Here is an 18,618-nt window from a genome sequence, read left to right on the forward strand (position 1 = left end):
TAGCCATCAACTGGCGCACTGAAAAGGATATAGGCCTACTTAAACAGTTAAATAGGCAGAGACTGAGAGGATAAAAAGTCTGAGACTGGGAGGGTTTCAGGGCTCTGTGATCCTGATGCCCCAAAATCCACAAATTGATAGATCCATTTATTCCTCAGATATTAGCTAAAGCTAAAACAAACAATTGAGTAAGAAATGAGTAAGTTTTATCAGGAAATATTTGTTTATTCTGAACTCATAAGGCGTACAGGTACCAATATACAGTATTTACAAGAATGACATTCATTTCAAAAAGCAAGAGATGAGAGAGAGAGAGAGAGAGAGAGAGAGAGAGAGAGAGAGAGAGAGAGAGAGAGAGAGAGAGAGAGAGAGGTGTGAGGGAGGAATGAGGAGAGTGAGAGGAGAAAGGGAGAAGGGAGGTTGGAGTGAGCTGAGAGAGGGAGAGAGTAGACTAGGGGAGAGGAAGCTGGGTGCGATCTAAGCACTTGTCCGATTGTCCGGTACAAGTATATTCTCATCAAGGCAAGTAGGTTAACATTGTCCCCCGGGCTAGTGCAATTTTATGTCACAAAGCTTTTTTCCACTCGATACAATGAATGATAATGCCACCAATCGGACTGCCTGTTTAGGGCTAGTAGCTTTTGGAGGGGGCAAGCGAAATTTCAGATATGCTTGCCCCCCGGGCAAGTGGCTTTCATTCCTTAGATCGGACCCTGGGAAGATAGAGGAGGAATAGAAGAGGAATAGAAGGGGAGAGAAGGGGGGATAGGAGAGAGGGGGAGTTTATTATCGTTTAGCTGGTTTAGTAGCTATTAACACTGATACAGGTTTACACAAACTAATATAACGATGTTTATCATCTGCAGACGTTAAATCAGTCGTCGGTTCAGTAACAAGTGATAACTTTACACTTCCAGGTTCTGAAAATAAATAACCAGACATGAACAAATTCAGATTCTACCTTACATATTATAAATCTGTCGTGTGGACGTTTTACAAAGACTAGTTCTCCATCTATTGGTATAGACGAAGAACTATAGTACCGGTACGTACCTGACCATAGTGAGTGAGAAATAGTAACAACAGTGAGTAATCTGTATTTATAAGTAGAAAGACGTCTGAAGTCACTGATTGGAGGACTGATTATATGAGTTTGAGTATCAGCATACTCGACCTGTAAATACATAGAGGTTAAAATAGTTATAAAATCTACCAACTGATTGATCCCCTACAAGCCTGGACCCTGCATTCTCTCTCAGCTTGTGAACCCTGAGTATCAGCATACCCCATCTGTAAACATATGCAACAGGCTTAGCTACAAGTTGCCTACAAGACCCAAAGTTCCACAATCAGTTGGTGTTAACTAAAAATAAGTTAACTTTAAATGAGTTAACCGCAGAGGTAAATCTTGATATAGAACTGTGGAACTGGATACAGTAACTGTGGAACTGGGTCCGGCAGTAACTATGGAACAGTGTCCAAAAATCTGAAACTGTGGCCAGTAACTGTGTCCAGAACTGTTGAACTGAGTCCAGTAGAATTGGATGCAGTAACTGTGGAACTGAATGCAGTAACTGTGGAACTTGCTGTAACTGTGGAACTGAATGCAGTAACTGTGGAACTTGCTGAAACTGTGGAACTGAGTCAAGTAGAACTGAATGCAGTAAGGCTGTAAGGTGATAACGAACCTGTATTTTAATATTCTCGATGTCTCTCACATTCTCCAGTACGACCTCCATATTAACATCGACAGTCAGACCTGCTGTAAACCGCAGCGGGTTATCAGAATTCTCCGTCGGTTCGACGATTGTAGCTCGTAGTTTACGCAGTCGATGCGATATTTTAACGACCGGCGGTTTACTCTGATACATCGCCGCCTGTAACGGATTCGTAAACGCGGACAGACGCAGCGTTTCTAGATCGGGAAGCGCAGTGAATAACGACTGAGTAAAATTCTCAGCTACGATTCCATTATCAGATAAATATCTGTAATATTCATATAGAACATTGATTAGAAATTAATATCATTAACAGAATGAAGGCCACTTTTATATCACTTGCTTTGTCCCTGACTTGATCTGATATACACATTGTTTTCCCTGATTTGCTAAGAATCCAATCAATTAAACTCAATCAAATATGTAACATATAAACGGAAACTATTTTATTTACGCAAGATCTAGAAATCTACATCATATTTCCCTGACTTTTCCCGGTGCTGATTTTGAGCTTATTTACAGATTTCCCCTGACTATTCCCTGACATGCAAGTTGTTTTCCCAGACTTGATCTGATAAAAATCCGATCAATTAACACAAGTCGAATATGTAAGATATAGACAGAGACTGATTTTATGCGCAATGTGACAATCTCAACACATTCTTCTGACTATTCCCTGACATGCACGTTGTCTTCCCTGACTTGATCTGATAAGAATCTTCAATCAATTAACACAGTCACATACGTAAAACATAGAAACTTCAATTTTACGAGTGATATAGAAATCTTTAAAAAATTCCCTGCCATACACTTTGTGTTCCCTGACTTGATCTGTTAAAAATCCAATTAATTAAACTCAAGTCAAATATGTAAAACATAGAAACTGTTTGATTTTACACGCGATTTAACAATCTCAACAAATTTCCCTGATTTTTAGCTTTTAAATGAATTCCCTGACTATTCTTTGATTCTTTCAAAGAAGTCCACACTTGTGGATCCGGGGGTCGCGGAAATATAAACTCACTTTTGTAAACTATGCAGCGTATCTAGGTAGGTTTTACATTGTTGTAAAATCGCTTGACGATCGTTGTTGATTCGCAGCGAATGCAACAATTGAATCGTCATCGCTTTCAGTTTCATCTGTCGTACGGTGGCTCCCTCTGACATCGTTAAACCCATATATAACGTGTTCGCTTCTCGACATAAATCAATAATCTGAAATAAGTATCGAGATTAAATTAACTCGATATTTCATATCAATCCGGCGATAAATCATTGGTGAATATCGAGGTGATATTTTACCTTCTGCATTGAAGCTGTATCCGACCTAGTTTGAATACAGGCCGGCGCCGACCAGTTCGTACCAGATAATGCCTACAATTTCATTTCATTCATTCAGTTTTCAGTTTCAAATTAGTGAAAATTTCAAAACGCAGGTGAGATGCGGATCCAGGATCCAGCAAGACATGTGCGACTTGCAGAAGCCCATCAAGTTTGTGCTTACTTTATAATTCTTTTTTCGACATCAGGATCAAGTTCTACAGTTCTAAGTTAAAATTTCACTCTTGAGTTAAAACATTGAAAATGAACTAACTTTTGCTCGAAGTTAACTCTAACTCACAACCGTAAAACCAGGCCCAAAGTGTTTCTTTTTTTATGTAATAAGTTCAAGTGTCCTGTTATACATGAAATAAATTGTCACTAGTAAACCAGCTCTGGGTGTGAACAGATTGATCAGCTGCTCAGAGCGGAAGTCCCCCTCATATTGCCTTTTTAGACATCAAGTGCCTTTTTTGTATGTGACAAGCTCATTTAAAATTGGCCCCTGAATCCGCCACCCCTGATGCTCATTTCTACAAAATTCTTATGAAATCATCAAATTAATGTCCACTTTTCGAGAAAAGATGTCGATGGCTACAAATCCACCAATGACATCATCAAACTATCTATCGGAGGCCGGTATTTAATACAGACCTTCATTAGTAATAGTTGACTGTTTAAATACAATGATTCACATTCAGCTGTTGCCGATAAACTCGGTTCTAAATCTTCAATTCTCTTTAAATCTCTACAAAATGAAATCAGAAATTAAATCGAACTCACTTCAGTCGGTCTTCCCTGACCTCTCTCCCTCTTCCCTGATCTCTCTCCCTCGACCTCCCTACCTCATAGTAACCTCCAGTAGTTGCTGCGCCGACCAGGAATCCATTTTCTCCAGTTCGTCCAGTCGGTCTAAAGTCTGTTTCAGAAACGCGGATATATCGAGATGATTTTTATTGTTGATTTCATTGAGCTGCATTCCCGGTGAAATTCCCGCTAACTAACAACAATAAAAACACAATCACAGACATTGCATATTACTCTGAAAACTGACTTTATATTTTCACCAAAATTAAATAGAAACTTTTCTAGAGATATTGACCAGATTCTACAGTTACAGGATCCAGTTCCGCAGTGTTCGTTAACATTTGAACACTTAAACTTTTGAAAAATAACTGATTTCCTTTGAAAACTTAAATTGAGAACTGTTAAAATTGTTGAAGTTACGTAAATGATTCAGTTTTCATTATGAGAATACCTTTAATTGTGGAACTAACTGTGGCATGCTACTGCGCAGGTATTTATAATGCCGAAACGTATGTTCGGGGAATAACGCCGATATTGTACGACTGTTACCAACGGCAGCGTTAAATACCAACAATAGAACGCTAATATCTGATCACAAAACGCGTCAAGGAACGAAAATATATAATATCAAAAATTGTTTTTCTGATGATTTTGATGCCTCTAAAACCATGACTTGTGCAAATAGGTCGTTATGGGATTTAGACCGGGTTTATTTATAAATGAAGGATACAAGCTGGATCATCCATGTCTGGTTCAGGAGTATCGAAAAACGGATGAGTACTTAGTAAATCTGGGACTAACGGAAGAGTTAAGTCGGGATGATGTTCTCCCAGTAATTTCATACATCTACAAAAGGAAACAACAAATAAATCTAATTACAAAATTTCAAAAAGGAAATTCAGTAAGTTGTACGTTTAACGTTTCTTACGTCCAGATGGAAAGTCGATCCTGCGGGTATCGTTTCATGTTGTCTAGTAGCGCCATCACGCAGGAGTTCAGTGAATCTTTCGTCTCGAGTTTAGCGTGGCCGAATAATTCGTGTAACCCAGCTCGAATATCGAACGTGAAATCCTAGAAAATATGATGTCATAGGGGGGATTCATGGAGATCCTAGAAAGTATGATGTCGTAGGGAGATTCACGGAGTTCCTAGAAAGTATGATGTAATAGGGAGATTCACGGAATTCCTAGAAAGTATGATGTCATAGGGGGATTCATGGAGTTCTTAGAATAAATGATGTCATAGGGTGATTCATGGAATTTCTAGAAAGTATGATGTCATAGGGAGATTCATGGAGTTCTTAGAATAAATGATGTCATAGGGGGATTCATGGAATTCCTAGAAAATATGATGTCATAGGGGGATTCATGGAACTAGCTTGAGATGATGTCATAGGGAGATTTATGAAAAGGAAGATTCTAGATGAAATAGGTGGATTTCTGATATTACCTTCAATCCACTGAGTATGATATCCAGTTGATCCTCTCTAAGCGTCAGATAATGACTGATTTTACGCAGACTGTTGATCGCGTTTAAACGAACGGCTTCGATCTCGTCGTTGAACATATCGACGAGATTATCCTGACACAGACGTGAAAACTGTTCGGAGTTCGTGGCTAATTCACAAACTGAATCGATAGCTGCGTTACGAACCTCTGTGAAATTAAAACACAACTTCATTCATTCAACTGATTTAATCTAGGTCCCAGTTTCATTTGTGGCTTATGGCCAAAAATGTTGTTACATCCAAAAATTGGTCTCAAGTTGTTAGATTGATTATAAGACCAAAATGAGTTTAGACTGGTCTTCAGTTGTTAGATTGGTTATTGAACCAAAATGAGTTCAGACTGGTCTTAAGTGGTTAGATTGGCTATAGAACCAAAATGAGTTTAGACTAGTCTTAAGTTGTTAGATTGGTTATAAAACCAAAATGAGTTTAGACTAGTCTTAAGTTGGTAAATTGGCTGAACTACAATGAGCTTGAGACTGATTTGAAGCAGACGCCCCCTGGAGCAGACGCTGAGAACTGATAGTAAACTCACCGAGGAATTCATCCTCTAATCCGTGAACGAAGGCGCCGCACGCTCCACTGTTTATTAAACTCATACTCTCCTCATTCACCTCCTCTAACGGTTTATCGTCTGCCCATTTCTGACCGGTCGCCCACTCACCGCGAGTGTAATGTTCTTTCTGCCGCTCGTGAGAACTCATCTTTCTCTGCAAACAACACAAAACTATTCGTTTAACTCTTACTTAAAATCATGTTACATATTCTTTCCAAAATATTTATATGAAATTGACTTTATATGAAAATTCCACAATTCTGAACCCAGTTCCACAATTCTGAGCCCAGTCATGAGACACCTACCCTCATGTTTGACATCAATTTCTTATCCAAAGTCTGATGTAGAAACCGTGCGCTGACTAAATGCATCGATCCCTAAAAACACAAAACGATAATCTTACAGTTTATGATCGAAGTGAGGAATCGAGAGAAGACAAATGTGAATCTGACTCACTCACCAGCAGACGCGTCGATTCAGCTCTGACCTCCATCTCAAGGTCGTTGATCATGTTGCAAATCTTACCGAATCCGTCGTCGACCAAACGTATTGATTCACCTTTATCTTCTAATTCTATCAGACTGAAAACAACAATAAACAAAAGATATAGATTATCAGATAGACAGTGCTTAAATAGAACGGGATTAATTATAAACTAAGGGCTGGGTTTCATAGATGTGGAAGAAAAATAGTCCCTGGGAACATTTTGAAATTTGTCAGTTATAACCATGGTTTCTCATTGTTACTATGGTGGTTGTTACCCTGATTGAGGATTTACCCCTAGGGATTACTTTGATACTCAGTCTATGAAACCTGGCAAAGGAGTTAGGGGTCCATGAGATAAATAGGCGTAGATAGTAGAGACTATTTCTAGTCTGGATTCTAGTTGGTTCACCCACAATGTTAATTCAAAAAATAATTGTTATTATTTTTGTTCATATTTTTTCAAATAAATCTCTGAAGATGGCTGGAAGTAATCCTCCCAAAACGTCAGAACAAAAATCATAATTGTTTGTTGAATTTACATTGTGGGTGAAATAACTAAGATAAATAGGCATTTTGCTCAAATTAAAGGAGTTTCAAGCATCTTTAAAAGCATTTTCTATTTGGAAGGAGATTTTAAGAAATCATGGAGTCATCCGAAACCTGCTATCAGAAACAAATCAATGATTTTCTGTTTAATTGCGTCAAACCTTTCAGGGTAGAGATGACTCATCACCCAAATCAGTCTCGTTACCGCCAGGCGAACTCCTTTATAATCATCATTCAACGCGGGCGCGAGTTCCTCGTATAGCTTACGCTCCAGTTTAATACCACGCTGGTGCCATGACAACTACAACAATACCACATCGTTATTAAACAACTCATTTTGATTACATCAACAAAGTTTTGATGATTCGATATATTTGTCTTACGAGAGCTTGTAAAGCGCTGGTTCGAACTCGAGAGTCTCGGTCGTGCGAATAATCACTGAGGGTCATCTGTAGACATTCACCGCCTCGTCCACCACCAGGGGGCGTCGCAGTTGATTCATCGTTTAATTTCGGTGATCCGAGGGTGCCGATAATCTCCAGACAACGACATCGCACCAGATGACTGCTGTCCTTCAGGTGCTGCAAAATAAATAGTTCAGATGCGTGTTTACTATTAGAATCAGGCCCACGGACCCTGCCTAGGGCTGCCCTAGTTTCTGGAGTTTTCACTATAAGAATCGAGCCCACGGACCCTGCCCATAGCCCTGGGCTGACCCAGTGTCCGGGGTTTTCACCTGTGAAGTCAATGAAATCAGTTTCTGATGAAGTTTTTTATCGTGTGACAAAATTTTTCCGATTTGTTTCAAACTGTTGAGAATTTCAGCGATCACTTTATGAGATTCTAGAAAAAAATAAAAACAGAAAACATTTTATCCACAATTTCGGAATGAAATACACACATTTAACGTATTTCTGTGATGTTTGAAGGTTTAGAGAAAACATTGAATTTCATCTTCGAAATCAATGTTTTATAAATTTCAACTTTCATTTTTCTGTCCCTCTTCAAACTATCTGAACGAGCAAAGCTTCAACAAGTTCAGACCCAAAACAGTGAGAGGTTTTTGAAGCGAGTTTTTATAAGGTTTAAAGCCAGTTCTACTGTTGATGGACAAAACAGTTTGCAAATATTGGACATTGACAAATCTAACGTCTCCTGAACTGGGTCCAGAACTGTGGAACTGGATCCAGATCAGTTGAACTGAGTCCAGAAATGTGGAACTGAGTCCAGAAATGTGGAACTGGATCCAGAACTGTGGAACTGGGTTCAGTAACTGGAATTGAGTCCAGAACTGTTGGACTGAATCAAGACATATGGAACTGAGTCGAGAACTGTGGAACTCTGGATCCAGAACTGAGTCCAGAACTGTGGAACTGGATCCAGAACTGAGTCCAGAACTGTGGAACTGGATCCAGAACTGAGTCCAGACCTGTTAGGCCTCTAAAGAGATTAAGGTAACTTACTCTCAGTTTTAAGGAATGTAATGAATTCAGTGATGAGAGAATTCGGATTAAAACCAGGAGTTTTACACAATTCTCCCAGTAACGAGACGACCTTGACTTTAATCACCGATTCCTCTTTGTAAAACAGTTCGATCAGCTGACCGCTGGTTTTCTGAGCGGAATCGACCGGTAGTGGAAGATTCTCCGATAGAGTTAATAAAACACCGAGCACCTCGTGAGGATTGGAACATCCTCGCGCGTCGAACGAGTACTCGCTCAAACGAGGTTTATGAACTAGTTTTAATCTTTTGACGGGTGGCTTCGGTTCCTCCTAAAAACAACAACATTTCGGGTAGTTAATTACAGAAAATATCCGATCATGAAACTAATCAAAGAGTGAACTCATTGACTACATTCTGGGGAATGCGCCGCCACAAGAAGATGTGGACTGGTATGTCTGCAGTTTAGGTGTCCCGACCGAAGATATGAACATATAAATGATTTTTAACCTTTAGCAATACTAGATCATCATCAGATTGATGACTGACAATAAAATTGAAGTGAACAGTTCGAATTTAATTTGTCTTGATTTGAGATTTATTTTAAAATCGATTTTACGGCGAAATTCAACTCTCAAATTCAATTTTAACAAATAAAATATGTTTGAATAATCTATTTCTATATTCTAACGAATAAAGGATGTAATTTCGAGGCTGTTTTTACCTGTATTACTTGACTATATTCTGCTAAAGCTCTTTTCTTTAAAAGAGCCGCCATTTTGAATTTAGTTGTGCTAAGTACCGATGTAAAATCGGGGACATAGCTCGCCTGGGAGGGCCAGTTCTAAAGTACGCGCAGATCTATGGCGCAATAGACTCTGGTATAAGCGCTCCGAGCACCAAACTAGAGTCTACGCAGTGGTAACCGCGGCGAGTATAACGTGCCACTCCGAGTCGATACTGGAGATGGCGGTAATATAGCGCGGCGACTCATTCACCGCCCCGGGCAGAAACTAGAGAGCGTGCGCAATAGGCGCAACGAAATCAGGCCCGCTCCGATTTACATATTTACGAAACAATTAGTTTATCAAAATCACAGAAACAGGAAGAATCTAATTCCCTTTTGAGTCAAAAAGACGCGGAAATACCCCGTGAATTTTTTCGGAAAATCCCACCGTGTAAAAGCAATGAAAATATATCGAAATCATTTACGCCGCCGGCACCGGTCGCAAAAAGATTTCTTTTGCCTGATGCAACACGAAAAAAGTCACATAAAAATCTGTTTGAATCCAGATGTATTTCATCAGTAGATCCGTCCATTGATGATAATAAACCTACAATTAACTTCCAATCCAATCAGCCCCGAATGCCGAGGTCTATAGTTTGTAAAGCGAAACAAACAAACAAAGGCACCAGTCAGTAAAGATTATTAAATATTTATTTTTATTCTGTACAATGTTTGAACCGGACTGAGTGTGATTTACAAAATAAACTAGAAATATAACTGTATTTTACATCTTCAATACCGTTTATTGTTTCCAACAATAGGAACTGTTTTAGCACCATGACGAAGCAGGAAGAGTTTGTAGTTTGAAATCGACGGGTCGTCTGCAACCGGAATTTATAGTTCATTCTTAATTCACTGACTTTCTGAAAACAATGTTTACAATGAAATACATGTAGCTAACCGAGTCCAAGAAAGTTATCCGATTCCAGATTTTAGTCTTTGATGATCCGTTTTATCTCAAATTTTGAATCGAATTTTTTCGACGGCGGCAAAAATTTTACTCACTCTTCCAAAGCTTTTTCTAGAAGTCGTCTCTTTCTAGCGGAACGGTTTAAGACTCCACCGCGAGCTGCATCGACCAGGTATAACAATACACCAGCTATCAGAGACACTGAAATACATATAAACATATCATCATTGTAAACCGTGAACAGTTAAATACACCCCGGGCTGGCCACTTTTATTTGACTTGCTTATCCCCCCAACTATTCCCTGACATACAAGTTGTTTTCCCCTGAATTGATCTGCTAAGAACCCCATTAATTAACACAAGTAAAATGCGTAAGATATAGATGGAAAACTGATTTTACGCGCGATCTAGCTTTAGTTATTTTGTTTTAGTTATGGCTAAGTTTTACTTTATTTACTAAAGGAGAATTTGGACGATTTTTAGCCCCCTATTTCCCATCCACGGCTGCTAACGTACTACATTATCTTGTCAAGTCAACGTAATCAAATGCTCGCTAAATTAAATGAATTTTTCGCTTACCGATGAATAGCGTAACTCCTAAACAAGTGTAACCTTCATAAAACTGAGACATCAGTTTATAAAGAGGTTGCATTACGTTCATATTGACAGTGCTGCCCTGAAATAACAACAAACATTATTCAATATCGAATTAAATCGGTGAAATAGAAAGAATAGACTTTAAATCTAATATACTTACAACTCGAGAGAAACTCAACTGTAATCCAAACACCATGTTTAATTCTTTTCCTTTAAACCAATCAACAGCGTACGTGTTCTGAGCTACGGCTAAAGACTCACCACCAACACTAAACACAAAATACATCATCATCATTACAAATATCAGTTATAGGCTACTGCGGGAAGTGAGGGCCCACCAGGTGTCGCTAGTGAGCTACGACTAAAGACTCACCACCAACACTAGACACAAAATACATCATCATCATTAGAAATATCAGTTATAGGCTACTGCTGGAAGTGAGGGCCCACCAGGTGTCGCTAGTGAGCTACGGCCAAAGACTCACCACCAACACCAGACACCATCATTGATTAACAGGATGATGAGATCCATTATAAGCGGATTGTAACCCATCGCGCCAATAAAACTTACCCGAAAATAAACCGGGCTAAATCCATGAGCCATAAAGATTTCAGTAGAGCTCCAGTTGCGAATAACACCTGAAATATCAAGAGACTAGAAATACACCACTCCCAATGCTGTCCAATTTCAAAACCGAAGAGGAGTTGTTGACATAAGATTTACTATCAATGGCCATGGTAGTTAATTACTGAAAATATCCGAACCTGCTATCAGAAACAAATCAATGATTTTCTGTTTAATCGCGTCAAACCTTTCAGGGTAGAGATGACTCATCACCCAAATCAGTCTCGTTACCGCCAGGCGAACTCCTTTATAATCATCATTCAACGCGGGCGCGAGTTCCTCGTATAGCTTACGCTCCAGTTTAATACCACGCTGGTGCCATGACAACGACAACAATACCACATCGTTATTAAACAACTCATTTTGATTACGTCAACAAAGTTTTGATAAATCGATATATTTCTCTTACGAGAGCTTGTAAAGCGCTGGTTCGAACTCGAGAGTCTCGGTCGTGTGAATAATCACTGAGGGTCATCTGTAGACATTCACCGCCTCGTCCACCACCAGGGGGCGTCGTAGTTGATTCATCGTTTAATTTTGGTGATCCGAGGGTGCCGATAATCTCCAGACAACGACATCGCACCAGATGACTGCTGTCCTTCAGGTGCTGCAAAATAAATAGTTCAGATGCATGTTTACTATTAGAATCAGGCCCACGGACCCTGCCTAGGGCTGCCCCAGTTTCTGGAGTTTTCACAATTAGAATCGAGCCCACGGACCCTGCCCATAGCCCTGGGCTGACCCAGTGTCCGGGGTTTTCACCTGTGAAGTCAATGAAATCAGTTTCTGATGAAGTTTTTTATCGTGTGACAAAATTCTTCCGATTTGTTTCAAACTGTTGAGAATTTCAGCGATCACTTTATGAGATTCTAGAAAAAAATAAAAACAGAAAACATTTTATCGACAATTTCGGAATAAAATACACACATTTAACGTATTTCAGTGATGTTTGAAGGTTTAGAGAAAATATTGAATTTCATCTCTGAAATCAATGTTTTATAAATTTCAACCTTCATTTTTCTGTCCCTCTTCAAACTATCTGAACGAGTAAAGCTTCAACAAGTTCAGACCCAAAACAGTGAGAGGTTTTTGAAGCGAGTTTTTATAAGGTTTAAAGCCAGTTCTACTGTTGATGGACAAAACAGTTTACAAATATTGGACATTGACAAATCTACCGTCTCCTGAACTGGGTCCAGAACTGTGGAACTTGGGGTTTATTTTACTGTGGATCCTGAAATGTGGAATTGAGTCCAGAAGGTTAACGTGGAACTGGTTCCTGAACTGTGGAACTGGATTCAGTAACTGTGGGATTGGGTCCAGAACTGTTGGACTGAATCAAGACATGTGGAACTGGACCAAGAAATGTGGAACTGGATCCAGAACTGGGTCCAGAACTGAGTCCAGAACTGTGGAACTGGATCCAGAACTGAGTCCAGAACTGTGGAACTGGATCCAGAACTGAGTCCAGACCTGTTAGGCCTCTAAAGAGATAAAGGTAACTTACTCTCAGTTTTAAGGAATGTTATGAATTCAGTGATGAGAGAATTCGGATTAAAACCAGGAGTTTTACACAATTCTCCAAGTATCGAGACGACCTTGACTTTAATCACCGATTCCTCTTTGTAAAACAGTTCGATCAGCTGACCGCTGGTTTTCTGAGCGGAATCGACCGGTAGTGGAAGATTCTCCGATAGAGTTAATAAAACACCGAGCACCTCGTGAGGATTGGAACATCCTCGAGCGTCGAACGAGTACTCGCTCAAACGAGGTTTATGAACTAGTTTTAATCTTTTGACGGGTGGCTTCGGTTCCTCCTAAAAACAACAATATTTCGGGTAGTTAAGTACTGAAAATATCCGATCATGAAACTAATCAAAGAGTGAACTCATTGACTACATTCTGGGGAATGCGCCGCCCCAAGAAGATGTGGACTGGTATGTCTGCAGTTTAGGTGTCCCAACCGAAGATATGAACATATAAATGATATCTAACCTTTAGCAATACTAGATCATCATCAGATTGATGACTGACAATAAAATTGAAGTGAACAGTTCGAATTTAATTTGTCTTGATTTGAGATTCATTTTAAAATCGATTTTACGGCGAAATTCAACTCTCAAATTCAATTTTAACAAATAAAATATGTTTGAATAATCTATTTCTATATTCTAACGAATAAAAGATGTAATTTCGAGGCTGTTTTTACCTGTATTACTTGACTATATTCTGCTAAAGCTCTTTTCTTTAAAAGAGCCGCCATTTTGAATTTAGTTGTGCTAAGTACCGATGTAAAATCGGGGACATAGCTCGCCTGGGAGGGCCAGTTCTAAAGTACGCGCAGATCTATGGCGCCAAAGACTCTGGTATAAGCGCTCCGAGCACCAAACTAGAGTCTACGCAGTGGTAACCGCGGCGAGTATAACGTGCCACTCCGAGTCGATACTGGAGATGGCGGTAATATAGCGCGGCGACTCATTCACCGCCCCGGGCAGTAACTAGAGAGCGTGCGCAATAGGCGCAACGAAATCAGGCCCGCTCCGATTTACATATTTACGAAACAATTAGTTTATCAAAATCACAGAAACAGGTAGAATCTAATTCCCTTTTGAGTCAAAAAGACGCAGAAAATACCCCGTGAATTTTTTCGGAAAATCCCACCGTGTAAAAGCAATGAAAATATATCGAAATCATTTACGCCGCCGGCACCGGCCGCAAAAAGATTTCTTGTGCCTGATGTAACACGAAATAAGTCACATAAAAATCTGTTTGAATCCAGATGTATTTCATCAGTAGATCCGTCCATTGATGATAATACACCTACAATTACATTCCAATCCAATCAGCCCCGAATCCCGAGGTCTATAGTTTGTAAAGCGAAACAAACAAACAAAGGCACCAGTCAGTAAAGATGATTAAATATTTATTTTTATTCTGTACAATGTTTGAACCGGACTGAGTGTGATTTACAAAATAAACTAGAAATATAACTGTATTTTACATCTTCAATACCGTTTATTGTTTCCAACAATAGGAACTGTTTTAGCACCATGACGAAGCAGGAAGAGTTTGTAGTTTGAAATCGACGGGTCGTCTGCTACCGGAATTTATAGTTCATTCTTAATTCACTGACTTTCTGAAAACAATGTTTACATTGAAATACATGTAGGTAACCGAGTCCAAGAAAGTTATCCGATTCCAGATTTTAGTCTTTGATGATTTGTTTTATCTCAAATTTTGAATCGAATTTTTTCGACGGCGGCAAAAATTTTACTCACTCTTCCAAAGCTTTTTCTAGAAGTCGTCTCTTTCTAGCGGAACGGTTTAAGACTCCACCACGAGCTGCATCAACCAGGTATAATAATACACCAGCTATCAGAGACACTGAAATACATATAAATATATCATCATTGTACCCCCCTGTGAACAGTTAAATACACCCCGCTTTAGGTCCAGCAACACGACTGTTATTAAGTTTAACTAAAATTGTTGTGTCATTGCTAGATCTAAGAGGTCGACTTGGAACATACCTAGTTAAAAGACTCTGCAAGTACACCAGTACCATTAAGACATTTATAGACAATTAATAACATTTTAAAATTTACTCTATCTAAAATGGGCAGCCAGTGCAAATCACGTAAAATAGGAGTAATATGGTCATTTTTTCTAGCCCTAGCAATTAAACGAGCAACATTATTTATTACAGTTGCAGTTTTTTTTTTTAAATATCAGACGCAGATGTACCAGCCAACAGAGAGTTTGCATAGTCTAGCCTGGAAACCACTAAAGAGTTAACAGCATTTTTACACGTTTGGTCATCCAGAAGGTGACGAATTTTGCTAATGCAATAAAGATGATAATTTGATACGCATTATTGATACGACCTGACATTGACATGTCCTGGTCAAACAATACACCCCTAGATTATTAATTACTTTACTAGGTTGAATCTCATCATCATCAATTTGCAAAACAATATCACTCGGTAATTTTTTGCGAGCTTGAGGGGACGCCAGTACAGCGAAGTCAGTTTTATCGCCATTAGCCTTAAGTTTATTCACATGCATCCAGTTAAAGACTGACTGAATTACTGAGTACAGACAGCGCTTCATATACACTTGCTCGATGTTGTTGGGATTAACAAACTTGTACACAACTGGTTGTCATCAGCATATGGTAAGGATGATTAAAAGACCTTATAATTTTACCAATAGGCTGCGTATACAATGTAAAAAAAAACTCTCCGCGGAAACGAAAATGCGCTAAATAAAATTACCGGAACGGATCAGAAAACCGAAATAATAGATGAACTCCCTGATAGATCGATAAATCTCACAATAGTGGGATCAACTTAGTATACCGAAACACATTCAGAATGTGGAGAACCAACAACCCTGACCTCTCGAGTTTTCCCTGCCCTAAAAATTCTTTTATTCATTATCACTCTTTATTCTTAAACGTAACGATTCATCCATTCTTTTCTCTCACACTCAGGGGCAGCCCTCCATCCCGCATCCAGCTGCAGGCAAAGAGACGCACAGTCCTGTGACGCACCCAGCTTTATATCCACTGGCTACAGCAAGTTTGTCCAAACACATTGGACGCCCGCACACAGTGGGCTTCAAAAATCTATCCAAACACATTGGATCGCTAAAAATTTGGTCCAAACACATCGCAAAGCCAAGCTGTGAACCACCACAACCGCACAAACACGTCCGACAGCGAGGAAAACCAAAGCCAAACTGATTTCTTCCCTCTGTCCGCAGCGCCACCTAGTGAGAATAATGGCACAACACAGTTTTGTGGTGTTGCATGAATGTGTTCATGGAAAAATTGAAGTTTTGAAGATTTTCTGCCTCAAAAAGTCAAGGGGCACATTTTCGAAATATAAGGAAGTAGTAATAGATTTATGAGCGAATTCAACCTTGCATTGAATGGCAAAATGGAGCTGTAGTGGGCTGAAATACAAGGAGATGACGATTCAATGGCGAAAGTGTAACGGATGAGCATATTTTGCAATGGTCTTGCAAGAATCTTGTCTCAGCCGGGCATAAAGCAGTATCGCAGTATTCTGGAATACTTTGACCGTGTCCAATTAAATCTAGGCCTTCATTCAATCGGTTTTTTTTTTTAATCTAAGCTCAAAACCCATTAGTTCAACAAAGCAATAGCAGCGGCAGAGCAGCAGCAGCATCAGCAGCATCAGCAGCAGCGGCGCCTGGACAGCACACCGACCTGGGTCATGAGCATTCAATGACTAGATCTTGGGTTCCTGGCCAAAATATCAAATGTTTGACGAAAACCGACTCGATTTAAAACTAACAAACGTCATGACTCATAAATTTTAAATTTTTTATACTTTAATGAAGAACTCGAAATGATAGATTTAAAGATGGCCGCTCCGATGTAATTCCCCCAATGCACAATCTAAGATGCGGGTGCGCCAAATGCAAAATCAAAAACAGGCTATTGATGATGTCATAGGGGGATATTACGATGATGTCATAGGGGGATATTACGATGATGTCATAGGGGGATTTCGATGAACAGGACATGACGTCAATTTTTTGGTATCGAAGGAGACACAATTTCGCGACGTCATTACTTAAACGCAAGAAATCATCGGACGCAACGGTTTGGCAGCACTTGCAGGATGTGCCACCCAGCCGCACTGCTGCCCAGCAGGGCAATGCGTTACACCCGTGTAGGCATTCTGAACCTGTTAATTAGAGAAAACAGAAAATATTAAACAAAATATTTATTCAACTTCATATCATCTTACATAACTCAGAATCAGACTGATTCATCTATGGTTAAAATGAGGACGACATCAGTATTCCTGAAGGTGACTATTAGGATATAGTCAAAACGTTGAATAAACTACACTAGCTCAAGGAATACAGTATTCCTGAAGATGACTATTAGGATATAGTCGAAACGTTGAATAAACTGCACTAGCTCAAGGAATACAGTATTCCTGAAGATGACTATTAGGATAAAGTCGAAACGTTGAACAGACTACACTAGCTCAAGGAATACAGTATTCCTGAAGATGACTATTAGGATAAAGTCGAGACGCTGAATAAACTACACTAGCTCAAGGAATACAGTATTCCTGAAGATGACTATTAGGATATAGTCGAAACGTTGAATAAACTACACTAGCTCAAGGAATACAGTATTCCTGAAGATGACTATTAGGATATAGTCGAAACGTTGAATAAACTACACTAGCTCAAGGAATACAGTATTCCTGAAGATGACTATTAGGATATAGTCGAAACGTTGAATAAACTACACTAGCTCAAGGAATACAGTATTCCTGAAGGTGACTATTAGGATATAGTCAAAACGTTGAATAAACTACACTAGCTCAAGGAATACAGTATTCCTGAAAATGTCTATTAGGAAAAAGTCGAAACGTTGAATAAACTACACTAGCTCAAGGAATACAATACAGTATTTCTGAAGATGTATATTAGGATATAGTCAAAACGTTGAATAAACTACACTAGCTCAAGGAGACATTTCATACTCTTTTTATTTTTAGTGTGCAGGGATTTTATATCAACTTTACAACACGCAATCAGAGTTTATTCCATCAATCGTCATATGCATGATATCCTAATAATATTCGAAATCACGAGTAAAATCCTTAATGAATTATATGAAGATGTATCAAAAATGGAATTGTTTAGTAAAATGCAGCAACGCGTGTTTATTCAATGCTTTACTTACCTCACAAGCGGCCGCGATTAAAGCGTCCCTGGCTGAAATATAAAAAAAAATAGAAATCTAGTAATCTAATCAGCCTGAAATCCAAATGTAATATGCTCCTTGGTTTTACATCATATACTAAAAAGAGAATAGAGAAAACTAAAACGAGTTTAATGAAAAGCGTTGATGAACAAATTGTTTCGATATAAAAACATCGATTAAAGGAAAAGTTTTGATCAGACTTGGAAATATATTCTACTAAACTATATTGCAAATATCAGAAACACCCATGTGAGTGACAAGGCCTGCACTGAAAGTAGCATAACGGTTTTGGCGAGTGATTTCACGTCGTTTGTTGCTGATACGATGAAAACTCAAGTCAATAATTACATAATATAGAGAATAGACAAAAATAACCAGCTAAATATGGAGAACGTTTGAACAGGCAGAAACACAGATCTATTTACACCGTCTAATCACGAACTTACTTTGGAATTCATCATCCTCGTCTCTGCTGATAGAAATCCTGTCGCACTGTGCGGCGCTATCGAGAAAGTGCCCGTTCGAGATACAGTCCAAAACGGTAAACTGAAAAACAAAATTG

General features: G+C 39.1%; 2 protein-coding genes across 3 annotated transcripts; both read right to left on the reverse strand.

Moving 5' to 3' along the window:
* Positions 1–362: 362 nt before the first annotated feature.
* On the reverse strand, positions 363–9,164 carry LOC141911385 (integrator complex subunit 4-like). 2 transcript variants are annotated; one of them, XM_074802391.1, is made up of 19 exons: positions 9,106–9,164; positions 8,404–8,713; positions 7,677–7,783; positions 7,324–7,521; positions 7,102–7,226; positions 6,369–6,489; positions 6,214–6,285; positions 5,888–6,062; positions 5,295–5,500; positions 4,774–4,916; positions 4,576–4,691; positions 4,297–4,433; positions 3,884–4,038; positions 3,693–3,786; positions 3,021–3,092; positions 2,743–2,933; positions 1,689–1,986; positions 1,054–1,174; positions 363–920 (listed from the first exon to the last, which is right to left on the reverse strand). In XM_074802391.1, the coding sequence occupies exons 1-19, from the start codon at positions 9,157–9,159 to the stop codon at positions 787–789; spliced, it is 2,829 nt and encodes a 942-aa protein (XP_074658492.1). In that variant the 5' UTR covers positions 9,160–9,164; the 3' UTR covers positions 363–786. The 2 variants fall into 2 exon arrangements, with proteins under 2 accessions (XP_074658492.1, XP_074658491.1); XM_074802390.1 differs by having other exon boundaries at positions 7,102–7,241.
* A 1,880-nt stretch (positions 9,165–11,044) lies between these two features.
* On the reverse strand, positions 11,045–13,571 carry LOC141911391 (integrator complex subunit 4-like). Its single transcript, XM_074802400.1, has 7 exons — positions 13,507–13,571; positions 12,805–13,114; positions 12,063–12,169; positions 11,710–11,907; positions 11,441–11,612; positions 11,247–11,314; positions 11,045–11,056 (listed from the first exon to the last, which is right to left on the reverse strand). The coding sequence occupies exons 1-7, from the start codon at positions 13,558–13,560 to the stop codon at positions 11,045–11,047; spliced, it is 921 nt and encodes a 306-aa protein (XP_074658501.1). The 5' UTR covers positions 13,561–13,571.
* Between the last annotated feature and the right edge of the window lie 5,047 nt (positions 13,572–18,618).

This window comes from Tubulanus polymorphus, chromosome 9 (genome assembly GCF_964204645.1).
Source record: "Tubulanus polymorphus chromosome 9, tnTubPoly1.2, whole genome shotgun sequence".
Classification (NCBI taxonomy): domain Eukaryota; kingdom Metazoa; phylum Nemertea; class Palaeonemertea; order Tubulaniformes; family Tubulanidae; genus Tubulanus; species Tubulanus polymorphus.